The sequence below is a fragment of the Rhynchophorus ferrugineus genome, unplaced genomic scaffold (genome assembly GCF_030347505.1).
Source record: "Rhynchophorus ferrugineus isolate W39M unplaced genomic scaffold, kcgeb_rfMv2 rfM11, whole genome shotgun sequence".
In the NCBI taxonomy this organism is placed as follows: domain Eukaryota; kingdom Metazoa; phylum Arthropoda; class Insecta; order Coleoptera; family Curculionidae; genus Rhynchophorus; species Rhynchophorus ferrugineus.
In genome coordinates, this window is record NW_027472590.1 from 9,837,928 (window position 1) to 9,859,766 (window position 21,839).

Sequence of the window (21,839 nt, forward strand, 5' to 3'; positions counted from 1 at the left end):
AGAACATTCTTGTAAAAAGTAATCAGCATACCTTAGGTTTTTTCCAGAAATTACATAATCTGTAATATTTCCCATAAATTTAATGAAACGAATGAGAGTACAAATGTCAAAATACTTTCCTTGTAAAAACTCATGTTTATTGCAAATAAGTAATCTTCAAAGAATTTTCAAAAATAGCAGTCTTTATTAGGTTGGGGAAAAAGTAATTTCGTTTTTTTTCCTAGTAGATGGTTCTAAGTCGAATATCTCTAGTAACACTTATTTAATTAAAGCAAACTATAACTTGTGTGAAAGTTACCATCAAGAACATTCTTGTAAAAAGTAATCAGCATACCTTAGGTTTTTTTTCCAGAAAATACATAACCTGTAATATTTCCCATAAATTTAGTGAAACGAATGAGAGTACAACAAATGTCAAAATACTTTCCTTGTAAAAACTCATGTTTATTGCAAATAAGTAATCTTCAAAGAATTTTCAAAAATAGCAGTCTTTATTAGGTTGGGGAAAAAGTAATTTCGTTTTTTTTCCTAGTAGATGGTTCTAAGTCGAATATCTCTAGTAACACTTATTTAATTAAAGCAAACTATAACTTGTGTGAAAGTTACCATCAAGAACATTCTTGTAAAAAGTAATCAGCATACCTTAGGTTTTTTCCAGAAAATACATAACCTGTAATATTTCCCATAAATTTAGTGAAACGAATGAGAGTACAACAAATGTCAAAATACTTTCCTTGTAAAAACTCATGTTTATTGCAAATAAGTAATCTTCAAAGAATTTTCAAAAATAGCAGTCTTTATTAGGTTGGGGAAAAAGTAATTTCGTTTTTTTTCCTAGTAGATGGTTCTAAGTCGAATATCTCTAGTAACACTTATTTAATTAAAGCAAACTATAACTTGTGTGAAAGTTACCATCAAGAACATTCTTGTAAAAAGTAATCAGCATACCTTAGGTTTTTTTTCCAGAAAATACATAACCTGTAATATTTCCCATAAATTTAGTGAAACGAATGAGAGTACAACAAATGTCAAAATACTTTCCTTGTAAAAACTCATGTTTATTGCAAATAAGTAATCTTCAAAGAATTTTCAAAAATAGCAGTCTTTATTAGGTTGGGGAAAAAGTAATTTCGTTTTTTTTCCTAGTAGATGGTTCTAAGTCGAATATCTCTAGTAACACTTATTTAATTAAAGCAAACTATAACTTGTGTGAAAGTTACCATCAAGAACATTCTTGTAAAAAGTAATCAGCATACCTTAGGTTTTTTCCAGAAATTACATAATCTGTAATATTTCCCATAAATTTAATGAAACGAATGAGGGTACAAATGTCAAAATACTTTCTTTTAAAAACTCATGTTTATTGCAAATAAGTAATCTTCAAAGAATTTTCAAAAATAGCAGTCTTTATTAGGTTGGGGAAAAAGTAATTTCGTTTTTTTTCCTAGTAGATGGTTCTAAGTCGAATATCTCTAGTAACACTTATTTAATTAAAGCAAACTATAACTTGTGTGAAAGTTACCATCAAGAACATTCTTGTAAAAAGTAATCAGCATACCTTAGGTTTTTTCCAGAAAATACATAACCTGTAATATTTCCCATAAATTTAGTGAAACGAATGAGAGTACAACAAATGTCAAAATACTTTCCTTGTAAAAACTCATGTTTATTGCAAATAAGTAATCTTCAAAGAATTTTCAAAAATAGCAGTCTTTATTAGGTTGGGGAAAAAGTAATTTCGTTTTTTTTCCTAGTAGATGGTTCTAAGTCGAATATCTCTAGTAACACTTATTTAATTAAAGCAAACTATAACTTGTGTGAAAGTTACCATCAAGAACATTCTTGTAAAAAGTAATCAGCATACCTTAGGTTTTTTCCAGAAATTACATAATCTGTAATATTTCCCATAAATTTAATGAAACGAATGAGGGTACAAATGTCAAAATACTTTCTTTGTAAAAACTCATGTTTATTGCAAATAAGTAATCTTCAAAGAATTTTCAAAAATAGCAGTCTTTATTAGGTTGGGGAAAAAGTAATTTCGTTTTTTTTCCTAGTAGATGGTTCTAAGTCGAATATCTCTAGTAACACTTATTTAATTAAAGCAAACTATAACTTGTGTGAAAGTTACCATCAAGAACATTCTTGTAAAAAGTAATCAGCATACCTTAGGTTTTTTCCAGAAATTACATAATCTGTAATATTTCCCATAAATTTAATGAAACGAATGAGGGTACAAATGTCAAAATACTTTCTTTTAAAAACTCATGTTTATTGCAAATAAGTAATCTTCAAAGAATTTTCAAAAATAGCAGTCTTTATTAGGTTGGGGAAAAAGTAATTTCGTTTTTTTTCCTAGTAGATGGTTCTAAGTCGAATATCTCTAGTAACACTTATTTAATTAAAGCAAACTATAACTTGTGTGAAAGTTACCATCAAGAACATTCTTGTAAAAAGTAATCAGCATACCTTAGGTTTTTTTTCCAGAAAATACATAACCTGTAATATTTCCCATAAATTTAGTGAAACGAATGAGAGTACAACAAATGTCAAAATACTTTCCTTGTAAAAACTCATGTTTATTGCAAATAAGTAATCTTCAAAGAATTTTCAAAAATAGCAGTCTTTATTAGGTTGGGGAAAAAGTAATTTCGTTTTTTTTCCTAGTAGATGGTTCTAAGTCGAATATCTCTAGTAACACTTATTTAATTAAAGCAAACTATAACTTGTGTGAAAGTTACCATCAAGAACATTCTTGTAAAAAGTAATCAGCATACCTTAGGTTTTTTCCAGAAATTACATAATCTGTAATATTTCCCATAAATTTAATGAAACGAATGAGGGTACAAATGTCAAAATACTTTCTTTTAAAAACTCATGTTTATTGCAAATAAGTAATCTTCAAAGAATTTTCAAAAATAGCAGTCTTTATTAGGTTGGGGAAAAAGTAATTTCGTTTTTTTTCCTAGTAGATGGTTCTAAGTCGAATATCTCTAGTAACACTTATTTAATTAAAGCAAACTATAACTTGTGTGAAAGTTACCATCAAGAACATTCTTGTAAAAAGTAATCAGCATACCTTAGGTTTTTTCCAGAAAATACATAACCTGTAATATTTCCCATAAATTTAGTGAAACGAATGAGAGTACAACAAATGTCAAAATACTTTCCTTGTAAAAACTCATGTTTATTGCAAATAAGTAATCTTCAAAGAATTTTCAAAAATAGCAGTCTTTATTAGGTTGGGGAAAAAGTAATTTCGTTTTTTTTCCTAGTAGATGGTTCTAAGTCGAATATCTCTAGTAACACTTATTTAATTAAAGCAAACTATAACTTGTGTGAAAGTTACCATCAAGAACATTCTTGTAAAAAGTAATCAGCATACCTTAGGTTTTTTCCAGAAAATACATAACCTGTAATATTTCCCATAAATTTAGTGAAACGAATGAGAGTACAACAAATGTCAAAATACTTTCCTTGTAAAAACTCATGTTTATTGCAAATAAGTAATCTTCAAAGAATTTTCAAAAATAGCAGTCTTTATTAGGTTGGGGAAAAAGTAATTTCGTTTTTTTTCCTAGTAGATGGTTCTAAGTCGAATATCTCTAGTAACACTTATTTAATTAAAGCAAACTATAACTTGTGTGAAAGTTACCATCAAGAACATTCTTGTAAAAAGTAATCAGCATACCTTAGGTTTTTTCCAGAAATTACATAATCTGTAATATTTCCCATAAATTTAATGAAACGAATGAGGGTACAAATGTCAAAATACTTTCTTTGTAAAAACTCATGTTTATTGCAAATAAGTAATCTTCAAAGAATTTTCAAAAATAGCAGTCTTTATTAGGTTGGGGAAAAAGTAATTTCGTTTTTTTTCCTAGTAGATGGTTCTAAGTCGAATATCTCTAGTAACACTTATTTAATTAAAGCAAACTATAACTTGTGTGAAAGTTACCATCAAGAACATTCTTGTAAAAAGTAATCAGCATACCTTAGGTTTTTTCCAGAAATTACATAATCTGTAATATTTCCCATAAATTTAATGAAACGAATGAGGGTACAAATGTCAAAATACTTTCTTTGTAAAAACTCATGTTTATTGCAAATAAGTAATCTTCAAAGAATTTTCAAAAATAGCAGTCTTTATTAGGTTGGGGAAAAAGTAATTTCGTTTTTTTTCCTAGTAGATGGTTCTAAGTCGAATATCTCTAGTAACACTTATTTAATTAAAGCAAACTATAACTTGTGTGAAAGTTACCATCAAGAACATTCTTGTAAAAAGTAATCAGCATACCTTAGGTTTTTTCCAGAAAATACATAACCTGTAATATTTCCCATAAATTTAGTGAAACGAATGAGAGTACAACAAATGTCAAAATACTTTCCTTGTAAAAACTCATGTTTATTGCAAATAAGTAATCTTCAAAGAATTTTCAAAAATAGCAGTCTTTATTAGGTTGGGGAAAAAGTAATTTCGTTTTTTTTCCTAGTAGATGGTTCTAAGTCGAATATCTCTAGTAACACTTATTTAATTAAAGCAAACTATAACTTGTGTGAAAGTTACCATCAAGAACATTCTTGTAAAAAGTAATCAGCATACCTTAGGTTTTTTCCAGAAAATACATAACCTGTAATATTTCCCATAAATTTAATGAAACGAATGAGAGTACAACAAATGTCAAAATACTTTCTTTGTAAAAACTCATGTTTATTGCAAATAAGTAATCTTCAAAGAATTTTCAAAAATAGCAGTCTTTATTAGGTTGGGGAAAAAGTAATTTCGTTTTTTTTCCTAGTAGATGGTTCTAAGTCGAATATCTCTAGTAACACTTATTTAATTAAAGCAAACTATAACTTGTGTGAAAGTTACCATCAAGAACATTCTTGTAAAAAGTAATCAGCATACCTTAGGTTTTTTCCAGAAAATACATAACCTGTAATATTTCCCATAAATTTAATGAAACGAATGAGAGTACAACAAATGTCAAAATACTTTCTTTGTAAAAACTCATGTTTATTGCAAATAAGTAATCTTCAAAGAATTTTCAAAAATAGCAGTCTTTATTAGGTTGGGGAAAAAGTAATTTCGTTTTTTTTCCTAGTAGATGGTTCTAAGTCGAATATCTCTAGTAACACTTATTTAATTAAAGCAAACTATAACTTGTGTGAAAGTTACCATCAAGAACATTCTTGTAAAAAGTAATCAGCATACCTTAGGTTTTTTCCAGAAAATACATAACCTGTAATATTTCCCATAAATTTAGTGAAACGAATGAGAGTACAACAAATGTCAAAATACTTTCCTTGTAAAAACTCATGTTTATTGCAAATAAGTAATCTTCAAAGAATTTTCAAAAATAGCAGTCTTTATTAGGTTGGGGAAAAAGTAATTTCGTTTTTTTTCCTAGTAGATGGTTCTAAGTCGAATATCTCTAGTAACACTTATTTAATTAAAGCAAACTATAACTTGTGTGAAAGTTACCATCAAGAACATTCTTGTAAAAAGTAATCAGCATACCTTAGGTTTTTTCCAGAAAATACATAACCTGTAATATTTCCCATAAATTTAATGAAACGAATGAGAGTACAACAAATGTCAAAATACTTTCCTTGTAAAAACTCATGTTTATTGCAAATAAGTAATCTTCAAAGAATTTTCAAAAATAGCAGTCTTTATTAGGTTGGGGAAAAAGTAATTTCGTTTTTTTTCCTAGTAGATGGTTCTAAGTCGAATATCTCTAGTAACACTTATTTAATTAAAGCAAACTATAACTTGTGTGAAAGTTACCATCAAGAACATTCTTGTAAAAAGTAATCAGCATACCTTAGGTTTTTTCCAGAAAATACATAACCTGTAATATTTCCCATAAATTTAATGAAACGAATGAGAGTACAACAAATGTCAAAATACTTTCTTTGTAAAAACTCATGTTTATTGCAAATAAGTAATCTTCAAAGAATTTTCAAAAATAGCAGTCTTTATTAGGTTGGGGAAAAAGTAATTTCGTTTTTTTTCCTAGTAGATGGTTCTAAGTCGAATATCTCTAGTAACACTTATTTAATTAAAGCAAACTATAACTTGTGTGAAAGTTACCATCAAGAACATTCTTGTAAAAAGTAATCAGCATACCTTAGGTTTTTTCCAGAAAATACATAACCTGTAATATTTCCCATAAATTTAATGAAACGAATGAGAGTACAACAAATGTCAAAATACTTTCTTTGTAAAAACTCATGTTTATTGCAAATAAGTAATCTTCAAAGAATTTTCAAAAATAGCAGTCTTTATTAGGTTGGGGAAAAAGTAATTTCGTTTTTTTTCCTAGTAGATGGTTCTAAGTCGAATATCTCTAGTAACACTTATTTAATTAAAGCAAACTATAACTTGTGTGAAAGTTACCATCAAGAACATTCTTGTAAAAAGTAATCAGCATACCTTAGGTTTTTTCCAGAAAATACATAACCTGTAATATTTCCCATAAATTTAATGAAACGAATGAGAGTACAACAAATGTCAAAATACTTTCTTTGTAAAAACTCATGTTTATTGCAAATAAGTAATCTTCAAAGAATTTTCAAAAATAGCAGTCTTTATTAGGTTGGGGAAAAAGTAATTTCGTTTTTTTTCCTAGTAGATGGTTCTAAGTCGAATATCTCTAGTAACACTTATTTAATTAAAGCAAACTATAACTTGTGTGAAAGTTACCATCAAGAACATTCTTGTAAAAAGTAATCAGCATACCTTAGGTTTTTTCCAGAAAATACATAACCTGTAATATTTCCCATAAATTTAATGAAACGAATGAGAGTACAACAAATGTCAAAATACTTTCTTTGTAAAAACTCATGTTTATTGCAAATAAGTAATCTTCAAAGAATTTTCAAAAATAGCAGTCTTTATTAGGTTGGGGAAAAAGTAATTTCGTTTTTTTTCCTAGTAGATGGTTCTAAGTCGAATATCTCTAGTAACACTTATTTAATTAAAGCAAACTATAACTTGTGTGAAAGTTACCATCAAGAACATTCTTGTAAAAAGTAATCAGCATACCTTAGGTTTTTTCCAGAAAATACATAACCTGTAATATTTCCCATAAATTTAATGAAACGAATGAGAGTACAACAAATGTCAAAATACTTTCTTTGTAAAAACTCATGTTTATTGCAAATAAGTAATCTTCAAAGAATTTTCAAAAATAGCAGTCTTTATTAGGTTGGGGAAAAAGTAATTTCGTTTTTTTTCCTAGTAGATGGTTCTAAGTCGAATATCTCTAGTAACACTTATTTAATTAAAGCAAACTATAACTTGTGTGAAAGTTACCATCAAGAACATTCTTGTAAAAAGTAATCAGCATACCTTAGGTTTTTTCCAGAAAATACATAACCTGTAATATTTCCCATAAATTTAATGAAACGAATGAGAGTACAACAAATGTCAAAATACTTTCTTTGTAAAAACTCATGTTTATTGCAAATAAGTAATCTTCAAAGAATTTTCAAAAATAGCAGTCTTTATTAGGTTGGGGAAAAAGTAATTTCGTTTTTTTTCCTAGTAGATGGTTCTAAGTCGAATATCTCTAGTAACACTTATTTAATTAAAGCAAACTATAACTTGTGTGAAAGTTACCATCAAGAACATTCTTGTAAAAAGTAATCAGCATACCTTAGGTTTTTTCCAGAAAATACATAACCTGTAATATTTCCCATAAATTTAATGAAACGAATGAGAGTACAACAAATGTCAAAATACTTTCTTTGTAAAAACTCATGTTTATTGCAAATAAGTAATCTTCAAAGAATTTTCAAAAATAGCAGTCTTTATTAGGTTGGGGAAAAAGTAATTTCGTTTTTTTTCCTAGTAGATGGTTCTAAGTCGAATATCTCTAGTAACACTTATTTAATTAAAGCAAACTATAACTTGTGTGAAAGTTACCATCAAGAACATTCTTGTAAAAAGTAATCAGCATACCTTAGGTTTTTTCCAGAAAATACATAACCTGTAATATTTCCCATAAATTTAGTGAAACGAATGAGAGTACAACAAATGTCAAAATACTTTCCTTGTAAAAACTCATGTTTATTGCAAATAAGTAATCTTCAAAGAATTTTCAAAAATAGCAGTCTTTATTAGGTTGGGGAAAAAGTAATTTCGTTTTTTTTCCTAGTAGATGGTTCTAAGTCGAATATCTCTAGTAACACTTATTTAATTAAAGCAAACTATAACTTGTGTGAAAGTTACCATCAAGAACATTCTTGTAAAAAGTAATCAGCATACCTTAGGTTTTTTCCAGAAATTACATAATCTGTAATATTTCCCATAAATTTAATGAAACGAATGAGGGTACAAATGTCAAAATACTTTCTTTGTAAAAACTCATGTTTATTGCAAATAAGTAATCTTCAAAGAATTTTCAAAAATAGCAGTCTTTATTAGGTTGGGGAAAAAGTAATTTCGTTTTTTTTCCTAGTAGATGGTTCTAAGTCGAATATCTCTAGTAACACTTATTTAATTAAAGCAAACTATAACTTGTGTGAAAGTTACCATCAAGAACATTCTTGTAAAAAGTAATCAGCATACCTTAGGTTTTTTCCAGAAATTACATAATCTGTAATATTTCCCATAAATTTAATGAAACGAATGAGGGTACAAATGTCAAAATACTTTCTTTGTAAAAACTCATGTTTATTGCAAATAAGTAATCTTCAAAGAATTTTCAAAAATAGCAGTCTTTATTAGGTTGGGGAAAAAGTAATTTCGTTTTTTTTCCTAGTAGATGGTTCTAAGTCGAATATCTCTAGTAACACTTATTTAATTAAAGCAAACTATAACTTGTGTGAAAGTTACCATCAAGAACATTCTTGTAAAAAGTAATCAGCATACCTTAGGTTTTTTCCAGAAATTACATAATCTGTAATATTTCCCATAAATTTAATGAAACGAATGAGGGTACAAATGTCAAAATACTTTCTTTGTAAAAACTCATGTTTATTGCAAATAAGTAATCTTCAAAGAATTTTCAAAAATAGCAGTCTTTATTAGGTTGGGGAAAAAGTAATTTCGTTTTTTTTCCTAGTAGATGGTTCTAAGTCGAATATCTCTAGTAACACTTATTTAATTAAAGCAAACTATAACTTGTGTGAAAGTTACCATCAAGAACATTCTTGTAAAAAGTAATCAGCATACCTTAGGTTTTTTCCAGAAAATACATAACCTGTAATATTTCCCATAAATTTAGTGAAACGAATGAGAGTACAACAAATGTCAAAATACTTTCCTTGTAAAAACTCATGTTTATTGCAAATAAGTAATCTTCAAAGAATTTTCAAAAATAGCAGTCTTTATTAGGTTGGGGAAAAAGTAATTTCGTTTTTTTTCCTAGTAGATGGTTCTAAGTCGAATATCTCTAGTAACACTTATTTAATTAAAGCAAACTATAACTTGTGTGAAAGTTACCATCAAGAACATTCTTGTAAAAAGTAATCAGCATACCTTAGGTTTTTTCCAGAAAATACATAACCTGTAATATTTCCCATAAATTTAATGAAACGAATGAGAGTACAACAAATGTCAAAATACTTTCTTTGTAAAAACTCATGTTTATTGCAAATAAGTAATCTTCAAAGAATTTTCAAAAATAGCAGTCTTTATTAGGTTGGGGAAAAAGTAATTTCGTTTTTTTTCCTAGTAGATGGTTCTAAGTCGAATATCTCTAGTAACACTTATTTAATTAAAGCAAACTATAACTTGTGTGAAAGTTACCATCAAGAACATTCTTGTAAAAAGTAATCAGCATACCTTAGGTTTTTTCCAGAAAATACATAACCTGTAATATTTCCCATAAATTTAATGAAACGAATGAGAGTACAACAAATGTCAAAATACTTTCTTTGTAAAAACTCATGTTTATTGCAAATAAGTAATCTTCAAAGAATTTTCAAAAATAGCAGTCTTTATTAGGTTGGGGAAAAAGTAATTTCGTTTTTTTTCCTAGTAGATGGTTCTAAGTCGAATATCTCTAGTAACACTTATTTAATTAAAGCAAACTATAACTTGTGTGAAAGTTACCATCAAGAACATTCTTGTAAAAAGTAATCAGCATACCTTAGGTTTTTTCCAGAAAATACATAACCTGTAATATTTCCCATAAATTTAGTGAAACGAATGAGAGTACAACAAATGTCAAAATACTTTCCTTGTAAAAACTCATGTTTATTGCAAATAAGTAATCTTCAAAGAATTTTCAAAAATAGCAGTCTTTATTAGGTTGGGGAAAAAGTAATTTCGTTTTTTTTCCTAGTAGATGGTTCTAAGTCGAATATCTCTAGTAACACTTATTTAATTAAAGCAAACTATAACTTGTGTGAAAGTTACCATCAAGAACATTCTTGTAAAAAGTAATCAGCATACCTTAGGTTTTTTCCAGAAAATACATAACCTGTAATATTTCCCATAAATTTAATGAAACGAATGAGAGTACAACAAATGTCAAAATACTTTCCTTGTAAAAACTCATGTTTATTGCAAATAAGTAATCTTCAAAGAATTTTCAAAAATAGCAGTCTTTATTAGGTTGGGGAAAAAGTAATTTCGTTTTTTTTCCTAGTAGATGGTTCTAAGTCGAATATCTCTAGTAACACTTATTTAATTAAAGCAAACTATAACTTGTGTGAAAGTTACCATCAAGAACATTCTTGTAAAAAGTAATCAGCATACCTTAGGTTTTTTCCAGAAAATACATAACCTGTAATATTTCCCATAAATTTAATGAAACGAATGAGAGTACAACAAATGTCAAAATACTTTCTTTGTAAAAACTCATGTTTATTGCAAATAAGTAATCTTCAAAGAATTTTCAAAAATAGCAGTCTTTATTAGGTTGGGGAAAAAGTAATTTCGTTTTTTTTCCTAGTAGATGGTTCTAAGTCGAATATCTCTAGTAACACTTATTTAATTAAAGCAAACTATAACTTGTGTGAAAGTTACCATCAAGAACATTCTTGTAAAAAGTAATCAGCATACCTTAGGTTTTTTCCAGAAAATACATAACCTGTAATATTTCCCATAAATTTAGTGAAACGAATGAGAGTACAACAAATGTCAAAATACTTTCCTTGTAAAAACTCATGTTTATTGCAAATAAGTAATCTTCAAAGAATTTTCAAAAATAGCAGTCTTTATTAGGTTGGGGAAAAAGTAATTTCGTTTTTTTTCCTAGTAGATGGTTCTAAGTCGAATATCTCTAGTAACACTTATTTAATTAAAGCAAACTATAACTTGTGTGAAAGTTACCATCAAGAACATTCTTGTAAAAAGTAATCAGCATACCTTAGGTTTTTTCCAGAAATTACATAATCTGTAATATTTCCCATAAATTTAATGAAACGAATGAGGGTACAAATGTCAAAATACTTTCTTTGTAAAAACTCATGTTTATTGCAAATAAGTAATCTTCAAAGAATTTTCAAAAATAGCAGTCTTTATTAGGTTGGGGAAAAAGTAATTTAGTTTTTTTTCCTAGTAGATGGTTCTAAGTCGAATATCTCTAGTAACACTTATTTAATTAAAGCAAACTATAACTTGTGTGAAAGTTACCATCAAGAACATTCTTGTAAAAAGTAATCAGCATACCTTAGGTTTTTTCCAGAAATTACATAATCTGTAATATTTCCCATAAATTTAATGAAACGAATGAGGGTACAAATGTCAAAATACTTTCTTTGTAAAAACTCATGTTTATTGCAAATAAGTAATCTTCAAAGAATTTTCAAAAATAGCAGTCTTTATTAGGTTGGGGAAAAAGTAATTTCGTTTTTTTTCCTAGTAGATGGTTCTAAGTCGAATATCTCTAGTAACACTTATTTAATTAAAGCAAACTATAACTTGTGTGAAAGTTACCATCAAGAACATTCTTGTAAAAAGTAATCAGCATACCTTAGGTTTTTTCCAGAAATTACATAATCTGTAATATTTCCCATAAATTTAATGAAACGAATGAGGGTACAAATGTCAAAATACTTTCTTTGTAAAAACTCATGTTTATTGCAAATAAGTAATCTTCAAAGAATTTTCAAAAATAGCAGTCTTTATTAGGTTGGGGAAAAAGTAATTTCGTTTTTTTTCCTAGTAGATGGTTCTAAGTCGAATATCTCTAGTAACACTTATTTAATTAAAGCAAACTATAACTTGTGTGAAAGTTACCATCAAGAACATTCTTGTAAAAAGTAATCAGCATACCTTAGGTTTTTTCCAGAAATTACATAATCTGTAATATTTCCCATAAATTTAATGAAACGAATGAGGGTACAAATGTCAAAATACTTTCTTTGTAAAAACTCATGTTTATTGCAAATAAGTAATCTTCAAAGAATTTTCAAAAATAGCAGTCTTTATTAGGTTGGGGAAAAAGTAATTTCGTTTTTTTTCCTAGTAGATGGTTCTAAGTCGAATATCTCTAGTAACACTTATTTAATTAAAGCAAACTATAACTTGTGTGAAAGTTACCATCAAGAACATTCTTGTAAAAAGTAATCAGCATACCTTAGGTTTTTTCCAGAAAATACATAACCTGTAATATTTCCCATAAATTTAGTGAAACGAATGAGAGTACAACAAATGTCAAAATACTTTCCTTGTAAAAACTCATGTTTATTGCAAATAAGTAATCTTCAAAGAATTTTCAAAAATAGCAGTCTTTATTAGGTTGGGGAAAAAGTAATTTCGTTTTTTTTCCTAGTAGATGGTTCTAAGTCGAATATCTCTAGTAACACTTATTTAATTAAAGCAAACTATAACTTGTGTGAAAGTTACCATCAAGAACATTCTTGTAAAAAGTAATCAGCATACCTTAGGTTTTTTCCAGAAATTACATAATCTGTAATATTTCCCATAAATTTAATGAAACGAATGAGGGTACAAATGTCAAAATACTTTCTTTGTAAAAACTCATGTTTATTGCAAATAAGTAATCTTCAAAGAATTTTCAAAATACCAGTCTTTATTAGGTTGGGGAAAAAGTAATTTCGTTTTTTTTCCTAGTAGATGGTTCTAAGTCGAATATCTCTAGTAACACTTATTTAATTAAAGCAAACTATAACTTGTGTGAAAGTTACCATCAAGAACATTCTTGTAAAAAGTAATCAGCATACCTTAGGTTTTTTCCAGAAATTACATAATCTGTAATATTTCCCATAAATTTAATGAAACGAATGAGGGTACAAATGTCAAAATACTTTCTTTGTAAAAACTCATGTTTATTGCAAATAAGTAATCTTCAAAGAATTTTTAAAAATACCAAAGTCTTTATTAGGTTGGGGAAAAAGTAATTTCGCTTTTTTTCCTAGTAGATGGTTTCTAAGTCGAATAGCCCTTAGTAATACTTATTTAATGAAGCCATACTATAGCGTATTTCAAAGTTAACATCAAGAATATTCTAGCAAAAAGTAATCAGCCTACCTTAATTTTTTTCCAGAAATTATATAACCTATAATATTTCCGATGAATTTACCGAAATGAATGATACAAGATACAGGTGTCAAAAGGCTATCCTTGTACTTATTCAATGAAGCCATACTATAGCGCGTTTGAAAGGCAAAAGTCCATAGAACATTCTAGATATAATGGTAGCATTGTTCATTTGCCTAAACAAAAGCTATACATTGAATCTTCATTTTCCAGAAGATATTTTTCGTCATATTTTGCTTTCCTTACTTCCAGAAAGGGAAAAATGCAGTATAGGCTCATGAAAAATATCCAGAATTTTCGACGGTGAAGATGAGTCTTGCTATGGCTGGTTTAACCCTTAAAAATTTAATTTTACGACTTTGCCACAGAGCTAATATACAAAAGTTTTGAACTATTTTACAAAAAAAAAAAATAGAAAACATTTTTGCAATAAATGGCAACAAGTTGTTTTCAATGAACTATTAAAATTATTTACTTGTAAAAATATTTGTACACATAATTGTTTTTTAAAAAAAATGTCTAGGAATAATCATTTCATTTGTCAACTTAAAAAACAAAAACTGAGTTAAAAACAGATTTTTCGAAAATATCACGTTACTGTTATTTTTCAGAGTGCCAGATCTACAGAAACATTGACCAAAAATCCGGACTACAAAAAGGTGATAAGGAACGACTCCAACGACAGCATAGAGAAATCTGTGTATAATTCTTCGATAGAAGATACCCAGTCCGTGGACACGTACGAACCCGATAACCCCAACGGTACCATCACCACCACCTTGGAGTACAATCACAGCCCCCCCAAGTACGCCAAACCATCCTACGACCTGACGTTCAAGAATCACGGCTTCCGCGACAACTCCACCTTCGCCACCAACAGCAACTACCAGTCGCAGGCGGGAAGCATCCAGGAAGACTCGATCAACGACGAGACCCCCATTATCCAGCCCTACGTCTCCAACGGCGTCACGTCCTACCCGCCCAGCGAATACTTCAACACCGACACCCTGCCGTTACACGATCCCTCGGAGAGGAGCTACGCCAGCGAGAAACCCCGAGGTCTGATGCAGGAGTTACAGTCCAAACTCAACAAACCGCCCGCGGAACCTTACTCGCCCACGTATTCCAGTCAGCTTGCTGAGATGACCTACAGTCCGGAATACTCCACCATCGGTTTGGATCGACCAGCGCACGTGGACCGATCCAGATCTGTCTACGACGAGGTAGAATACGAGAAGCCCAAAGCCAAAACAAGAGCCAAGAGCGAGATACTGCTAGAGACCGATTTCGATTACGTGCCTGATGATGATGACGATGCATTCAACCCGCCCCTGGGAGACTCGGGGAGAAGTAAAAGTCAACCGCTTGAAACTGCCATGTAAGAACGTTTAAAAACAGGAACGTAATAATTCTATAGATGCGCACGCAACCAAAAATTCAAAAAGTGTAGATACCAAACTGCGCGGTATTGCCATCTTGTATAAATTGTATGTAACAATGCGGAATACAGAACAGAATATTAAGAAATAGCACTGATAAAAATCCAAGAAAATACCAGTGATACCAGTATGATTAAATAATTTTAGAATTGTAAAAAAAACTTTAAAATCCTAGAGAAAGATTTACAAGAAAAAACGTTAGGATGCTAACTACAATTCATTTTCATCTATTTATGTATTATATTTGAAATTGACTCTGTTCCAGGCTACCTATCGTTCGTATAATTCATGTATCTCGACATAGCCTCATTCACTATAATTACAATGAAGAAGAATACATTTTAACTCTGTATATTTATAAAAACACATATTTATCCAAGCATCTGATTTCATCTAATACAATATTTATTTAAATTTTAACTGATAAATTGGCCGCAACTATTTTGTTATATACCCCTAACACCGCTTACAATGCATACAAAGTGACAACACCGCAGAATAGTATATAATCTTGAATGTTGGTGGCAATTGCGGTATGTTTGCTGTTAAGAACACTATTACAATTTAATTTTTTCATAAAAAAGACTGAAATGAGGTTAGGTAACCTCTTATAGACCATCATAACGTGCCTTGACCGCCGTCCAAAACATCCTAATACAAAAAATTATAACCTAACTAAACCATACTCGTATGGTCGCATATTTGTACATATATTTTTATACTATTTAGTGACAATTTTAGTTTTTAAAACCTGTACTTTTTTTAGAACTATTTATTCGAATGTCGTGTAAAAATAACAGTAACAGGTCCAACTAAATATTAAGTCTAATTTCTATATATATATATACTGATCTTCGCAAATGTTTTAACAGCTCTATGTGATACTATAATAGTGTGCCTTTGTTTTGTAAATATACGAGCTGTACATGGTTCTAATGTGAGTCAGCGTTAGGAATGAAATATTCATATTCATAATTCACTGTAATTCCAGTTGTGTTCATACTAAAAACCGTTTTTTTTTTCGCGATAGAACAATTGAAATACTGTAAATATTTAGTTTTATATCATGATGGATATTGTGTAAATATTTTGAAATCGTCTTGATAATAAATACAATTTATTACTCACTTTTTTATTCCCCATTGGAAAAATCCCACTTTCCTTGAGCAGTATTAGATCGTCGATTGTCTTTGTTATTTCTAGGATTTAATACGATAAAATATCCGGACACAAGCTTACTTGCGGCTATATTTAATGACGAGAGATGTCAACCAGAAAGTTAGGTTAAATATTTTTTCCATTATTCCAACATTCTGAACGGGAAATATCCGATAAACATAACATCTAATTGGATCGATTACAAAAAATAAAACATTTCCAGACATATTATGTAATTTGAGAATCATTATTTCATACATGAGCATAAAACCGATTTAAACAGTATCAACATTTTAATAATTTATGTGTTTATTTTAAGTAGGTCCATTATAAAACCGATAAATATTATAAATAGGTAGTTTAACGTGTTCGTTTATAACACAGAGGAATGTTTATTTTGTAATTTGACCCTTGTAAATATGTATAAACAGTTGGAATCGATTTTATAACAAACATTTCGTTATGTGAAGGTTTTTTCTGGTCGTTGAATTATAGAATCTGATTAAGGTGAAGGCCTCAAAGATGGGTAAGCTTGTATTTTTCGAGTAGTTAACGTCGATCGATTAACATTGTCTTTAAAAGAGTAAAAAGTATATCGGCCGAGTTAATTTATCGAGAAAACCGGAAAATATTTTTTATCTGGCAACGTTGTATCGTAATGTTTTTCCTGTAATAACCTTTAAATGTAGGAAATTTAGGGATTGCACCATAACCTATATTTATAAAAAATGGCCAAAAACAATACATTTATAACAACATATTACTTATTAGAGTCATGTTTAGTCATGTTACATGTTTAGTACAATATGAATCCTATAAAAATATTGACAGAGAACTTAAACATAACTAAAAGTGGTGAATACATTTTCACAATTACATAATTATGAAATGGTAAGATTCTGGAAATAAAAATGCTTTTTATAGCGTAAAAATTTATAATTATTTGGAAATATTAAACTGATTAGATTTTATTGTATACAATTGCGTTATTATTAACGTAATATCGCTCTAAACGATGCCATACAATCAAAAAGTTCAAAAATATTAATCAAAACGTTCATTATTTAAAGAAAAGTCAAAGTAATATCGTCGTTAGATTTGGCAACACCGCTCCAGAGCAACCGATTTCAGAAACAACTTGTTATATGTTATGCAACTCTCGCGAGCGACGAAGACGGAAGATGGTTATGTGGGCGAGCATGAATGCATAGTAAACATTAGCCAATCACAGACATTTAGGAACCAGGCTTACCTTGTCATCAATGGACGGCGGGCGAGTCTATTACGCACTGTCGGGGGAAGTCGGTAGAGTGTTCAAGTGAATTTTCCATGATATTTAGCATTTTTTAAGGACTTTGACAGGATATTCGGCGATTTTCCGGAAGGATTTCGTTTAGCGAACATTCAGAAGTTACCGGCTTAGCTCGGGGATGATCGCGAGTGTATAAATTATTGCCCTGCTTCCGTACCTGATAGTAATAATGGACTTTTCTGATGTGATAGTGGAGATCAGCTGAACTAGCTTTCCGTACAAATCAGTAGTAGTAAGAACCGGGTAGAGAACGGACGTGGCCTAAGACAATCTATTATGGCAGCATTTTGGCTCTAAATTTGTACAGTTTCGCGATTATTTCCCGTCAGTACGTCGTGGTAGCGACCGTGAAAATTCCCTTCCGTCATCGGCTTGAAAATATCGTCAAAGTGGCGCACCGGAGAAGAGACATGCTAAAATTCCTCACGCACAAACTAAGAACGCATTCGATAAACGAGGAGAACTACAATCAGAAGGTTCGTAGCCCCCCGAAATATCGTCCAGTTTCAGCTGTTCTCTATTTGTGTGCGAGTGTATGCGTGTGTGTACGAGTGACTGTGTGTGTAAAATCATAGTAACCTCTCTGAAGGTCACAGAAAGCGTAGAAAAAAATGGCTGCTGCCGAGAACCATCTAAACAAAGGAATGCACGTTTGAGGACGTACCCGGTAGAATTCTGCTTTCTAATTTTCGATGTTCCACCGGGCATCGCGGCCGACGATGGTCCTCTGCCGGTCTCTATAAATAGTTTCGGACGGCACGTTCTTCCTTTGTTTATCCAAACGGGGGGTATTCCCTTGATTCGCCCCCTTTTTTTCCGTCTATCGTGACATTTGCGGCTGCCTGAGGGGCCCCGTTGATTCGACACGTAGATTCCCAGCCGGAGATAACCTCAACCGCAACAGCTGTATCCCACAAATAACCGGCAAGATTCCTAATCTAAAAAACACTCCGTAATATTGTTTATGTTACCACCAAAACCTATATATTATTACGGCACATCGTTCAATTTTACGGTAACAAAGACCATAACCTATAATTATCTAGTAACTACATTAACCTCAACTTTCTAACTATTTAGTATGTTTTTTTTTTCTAATCTAAAGTGTCAAATTATTTTCCATAATTAGCCGAAACGATCAGATGCGACAAAGAGATCCGAAATAATAGGGACGTGTTGTTTTCAATTCTAATATTTATGGGTATATAATTGGTTGATTTAACTGTGATTCATGTTCATCCTCAGATGGCCCCAATACAAACCGCGTATGCTTAATATTTATCTGTTGTTATCTAAATTTAGTTAAATAATGTGGTTTAGTAATCCTTGCGTTATTTCTAGAAAAGTTCAATTCTAGAAATTGTTAAATTTCGATTTTATTAAATGGATTTGTTTTCTACGCTTTCTTTCGTGTTAGCATATGTTATTTTTATGTCAAATGGTCACTTGATGTGTATTCGACGAGTAGAACAGGTTTTGACTCTATGTTGTGATGTTTTTCGTTTTGTTACATTTCTATTATAACTTTTTAAATGTTATTTCCATAAATAGTCTTATAATGATATTTACTTAGCCATCTATTTAATACATATTTTAATCCACAGTGTCGTAAACTTTAAATTATCCTTTACAATTATTTTATTCTTAATTAATTGAATTTTAATCAAATTTAATCAGTAATAAAAGTTGTAGTAATTGTGATTTCAGTTTTACTAAATAGCTTCAGTCTTATTAATCTGCTTCATTATTTCTTATGACAACTAGACACTCCATGTATATATTTAGAACATAACAAGTTAACTTTTGATATTCTTTCCATACATTATCTATCAATGACATTGAGCTCAATTTGCTTCTAACTATTTAATATATTTTTACTCTGAAATGCAGATGACTGTAAATGTCAAGCTATTTTTTACAATTATTTTCAGTCTTAATTAATTGAAATGTTATTTGAAGCCGAATAAATATTTTTAGGAAATCGTTATATTTCAATTTTATTAAATATTTTCTGTTAGTTTTGGTTTTCTACGCTTTCTTTTGTTTTGGCATACGTTACTTTTTATGACAAATAGACACTTGATGTATATTTGAATTCGATTAATTATATTGAGGAGTTGAATTTGCTTCTAAGTTTTTAATACATTTTTCATCTAAAATACCATTATAAATGTATAATTGTTTTTTACAATAACTTCGAGGCTTAATTAATTAAAATGTTATTTTAAGTAGAAAAAATATTTTTAGAGAATCCTTAAATTAAATGTTTTTAATTGATTTTTGTTTTCTACGTTTTCTTTTGTCTTGGCACATATTATTTTCATTTTATTTCGCTTTAGCTTTAATTACAGATATTTTCTCTGTAAATTATTATGTCAAATTATTTTCTACTGTTATTTTGAATCTGAATATTAAAATTTTATCATTTTTATTTTAATGACAACTAGATATTTAACGGGCAACTTTTAAAGACTATGATTTGGCCTTGTTTTGTGGAATTTATTTTTAACTTTCTAGATATTTTGGCCATTAAATATTTTGTATTTGTATACATAATATTGTTGTATTTGTTTTCTCACTTACTCTTCTTTTGTAATATTTTATTTTTATTGCATAGCAGTTTAATATCTTTTATTAGTGAAACTTTTCTTTTTTTTGTCACGGGATTATGTTTTTTTGTGATGGCATAAAGATGTTTTAGAATTTAATTGGATTTTTTAGTTATTTGTTTATTTTGGCAGAGCTTTCGCGTAACTTTATGCAAGCTAACTCTCGTAGTACGAATTACCGAATACTAGGAACTCCTTTACTATGTTATCGTTTAGTTTTGCCAAGTGAAAACGTCAAAATTCCACTCGATACTTTATTTATCCTAGAGAGCTGGCAGATGTTTTTATTATATTTAGTGTGGATTTATCTAGAGTGCTGCTGGATTTCTTAAGTGTTTTATTATAGAACATACGTGATGCCAAGCAGGCGATAACCCTGACAAGAACAATCTCGGACATTAAAAACAATATTTAATATTTGTTTATTTATTCTGATAATGAACGACGGATTGTTTATGGTAGTACGAAGATTATCAATAAGTATACAAGGGAAATGTCTCCGATATAATATTGTAATAATATAGACCCGTGAAATGAATATTTTATTAGAATCTATTTTTTTTTTGATTTCCGCGAAAAGATAAACCCGAAAAGGAAAATGAATCATTACTGTTTGTTTGTTTTTTTTTCTTTGGCGCATATATATTCAACGAGCGAGCGTGCTTTTTGTTTTACCATAACGAACGCCAAAAACCACAAGAACCCAGTCACCACTATTTTTTTGAGGATTAGTCAGTCGCAGAATCTTCTAAAAAGTTCGGAAATAAGTAACGATATATTGTTCGATGTTGCTTTGAATGATTGGTAAATAAATAATTTTGGTTTTAAAATGTTTTTTATAACCTTCAAATATCTGTGGAAATATTTGAGGTTTGTTACGTTTTAGGAAGTGGTTTCATCTATGTCTTTGTGTGCCACTAATAGTTGTATTATATTTAATGTCTATTTTGTCTTGTTCCATGTACAAATGTTCTTTTTTGTTTTTCTTTTCTTCTGTAATATCTTCCTGATTCCTTACTTCTCATCCTGTTCATACTCGTTGAACCCCTGATTCTACTGAAGTACTGGTTGTATCTTGTTTTATCACCCCTTGGCAATATCCGCATCTCCAACCCATATTATGGTTGGTCTACATATTGCTTTGTACATTTCCATTTTACTGTTTATTTATTCGTGGTTTTTCCAATTTTGGCACCCATTTTCAGATATTTAAATGTTTCTATTTTAACATCCTCAATTTGGATATTTACTTCTTCTGGGTCTTGATTTGGTCTAGTCTACCAGTTACATTTTTTATTATTTCATCCCTTAATTTATAAATAGGATTGGGCTTAATTTTTGGCCTTCTTTTTTTTTGTTTTTTTGGCCTGCTGGAGTTTGATTTCATGGTGTAATGACCTCATTGGTATACATATATATATATATTATATATATATATATATATATATATATATATATATATATATATATAATATATTTCTTGAACTATATAATTTTATTACTTACTGCTCTTTCTTCTAATATAACCCCTATTATTTTTCTTTTTACTTTGTCAAATGTTTTTTCCAATCAATTATTGTTTTTAACTAAGTATATCCTCTATATTTAGTACAGTCCTTTTTATTTCTATATATCTTATCTTTTTATGTTGTACGTGTTATAATTACATGATTTTTCTCTATTCGAACGTTCCAGGTTTAGTGCACAGTTTGTTTCAAGTTTGTTTTGTCTTTCTTCGAATTGCATCCATGTTTTCTTTCTTGAATCTTGTATCATTCCTTTCCCTCTTGCTTTGCTTTTTTTTGTGTATAGTTCCTAGTTTTCAGCCGACTTTTCTTTCAGCTAGTTTCTCCAGGTTT

At 29.6% G+C, this 21,839-nt stretch overlaps 2 protein-coding genes across 4 annotated transcripts in view; both read left to right on the forward strand.

The window, feature by feature from the left end:
- Positions 1 to 16,024, forward strand: part of bark (C-type lectin domain-containing protein bark beetle) — a 55,244-nt gene extending 39,220 nt beyond the window's left edge. For 2 of the 3 annotated variants that reach the window (XM_076418492.1, XM_076418493.1), the window contains exon 14: positions 14,074 to 14,989. In XM_076418492.1, coding sequence (XP_076274607.1) covers positions 14,074 to 14,844 — 771 coding nt within the window. In that variant the 3' untranslated portion in view covers positions 14,845 to 14,989. Of the gene's footprint in view, positions 1 to 14,073 lie in introns of all 3 variants that reach the window. The other variant, XM_076418494.1, reaches the window with a different exon arrangement.
- Positions 16,025 to 17,286: 1,262 nt separating this feature from the next.
- Reph (Regulator of eph expression) overlaps positions 17,287 to 21,839 on the forward strand; it is a 73,976-nt gene continuing 69,423 nt past the window's right edge. The window contains exon 1 of the mRNA XM_076418501.1: positions 17,287 to 17,847. Within this exon, the coding sequence (XP_076274616.1) occupies positions 17,782 to 17,847 (66 nt within the window). The 5' untranslated portion in view covers positions 17,287 to 17,781. The remainder of the gene's footprint in view (positions 17,848 to 21,839) is intronic.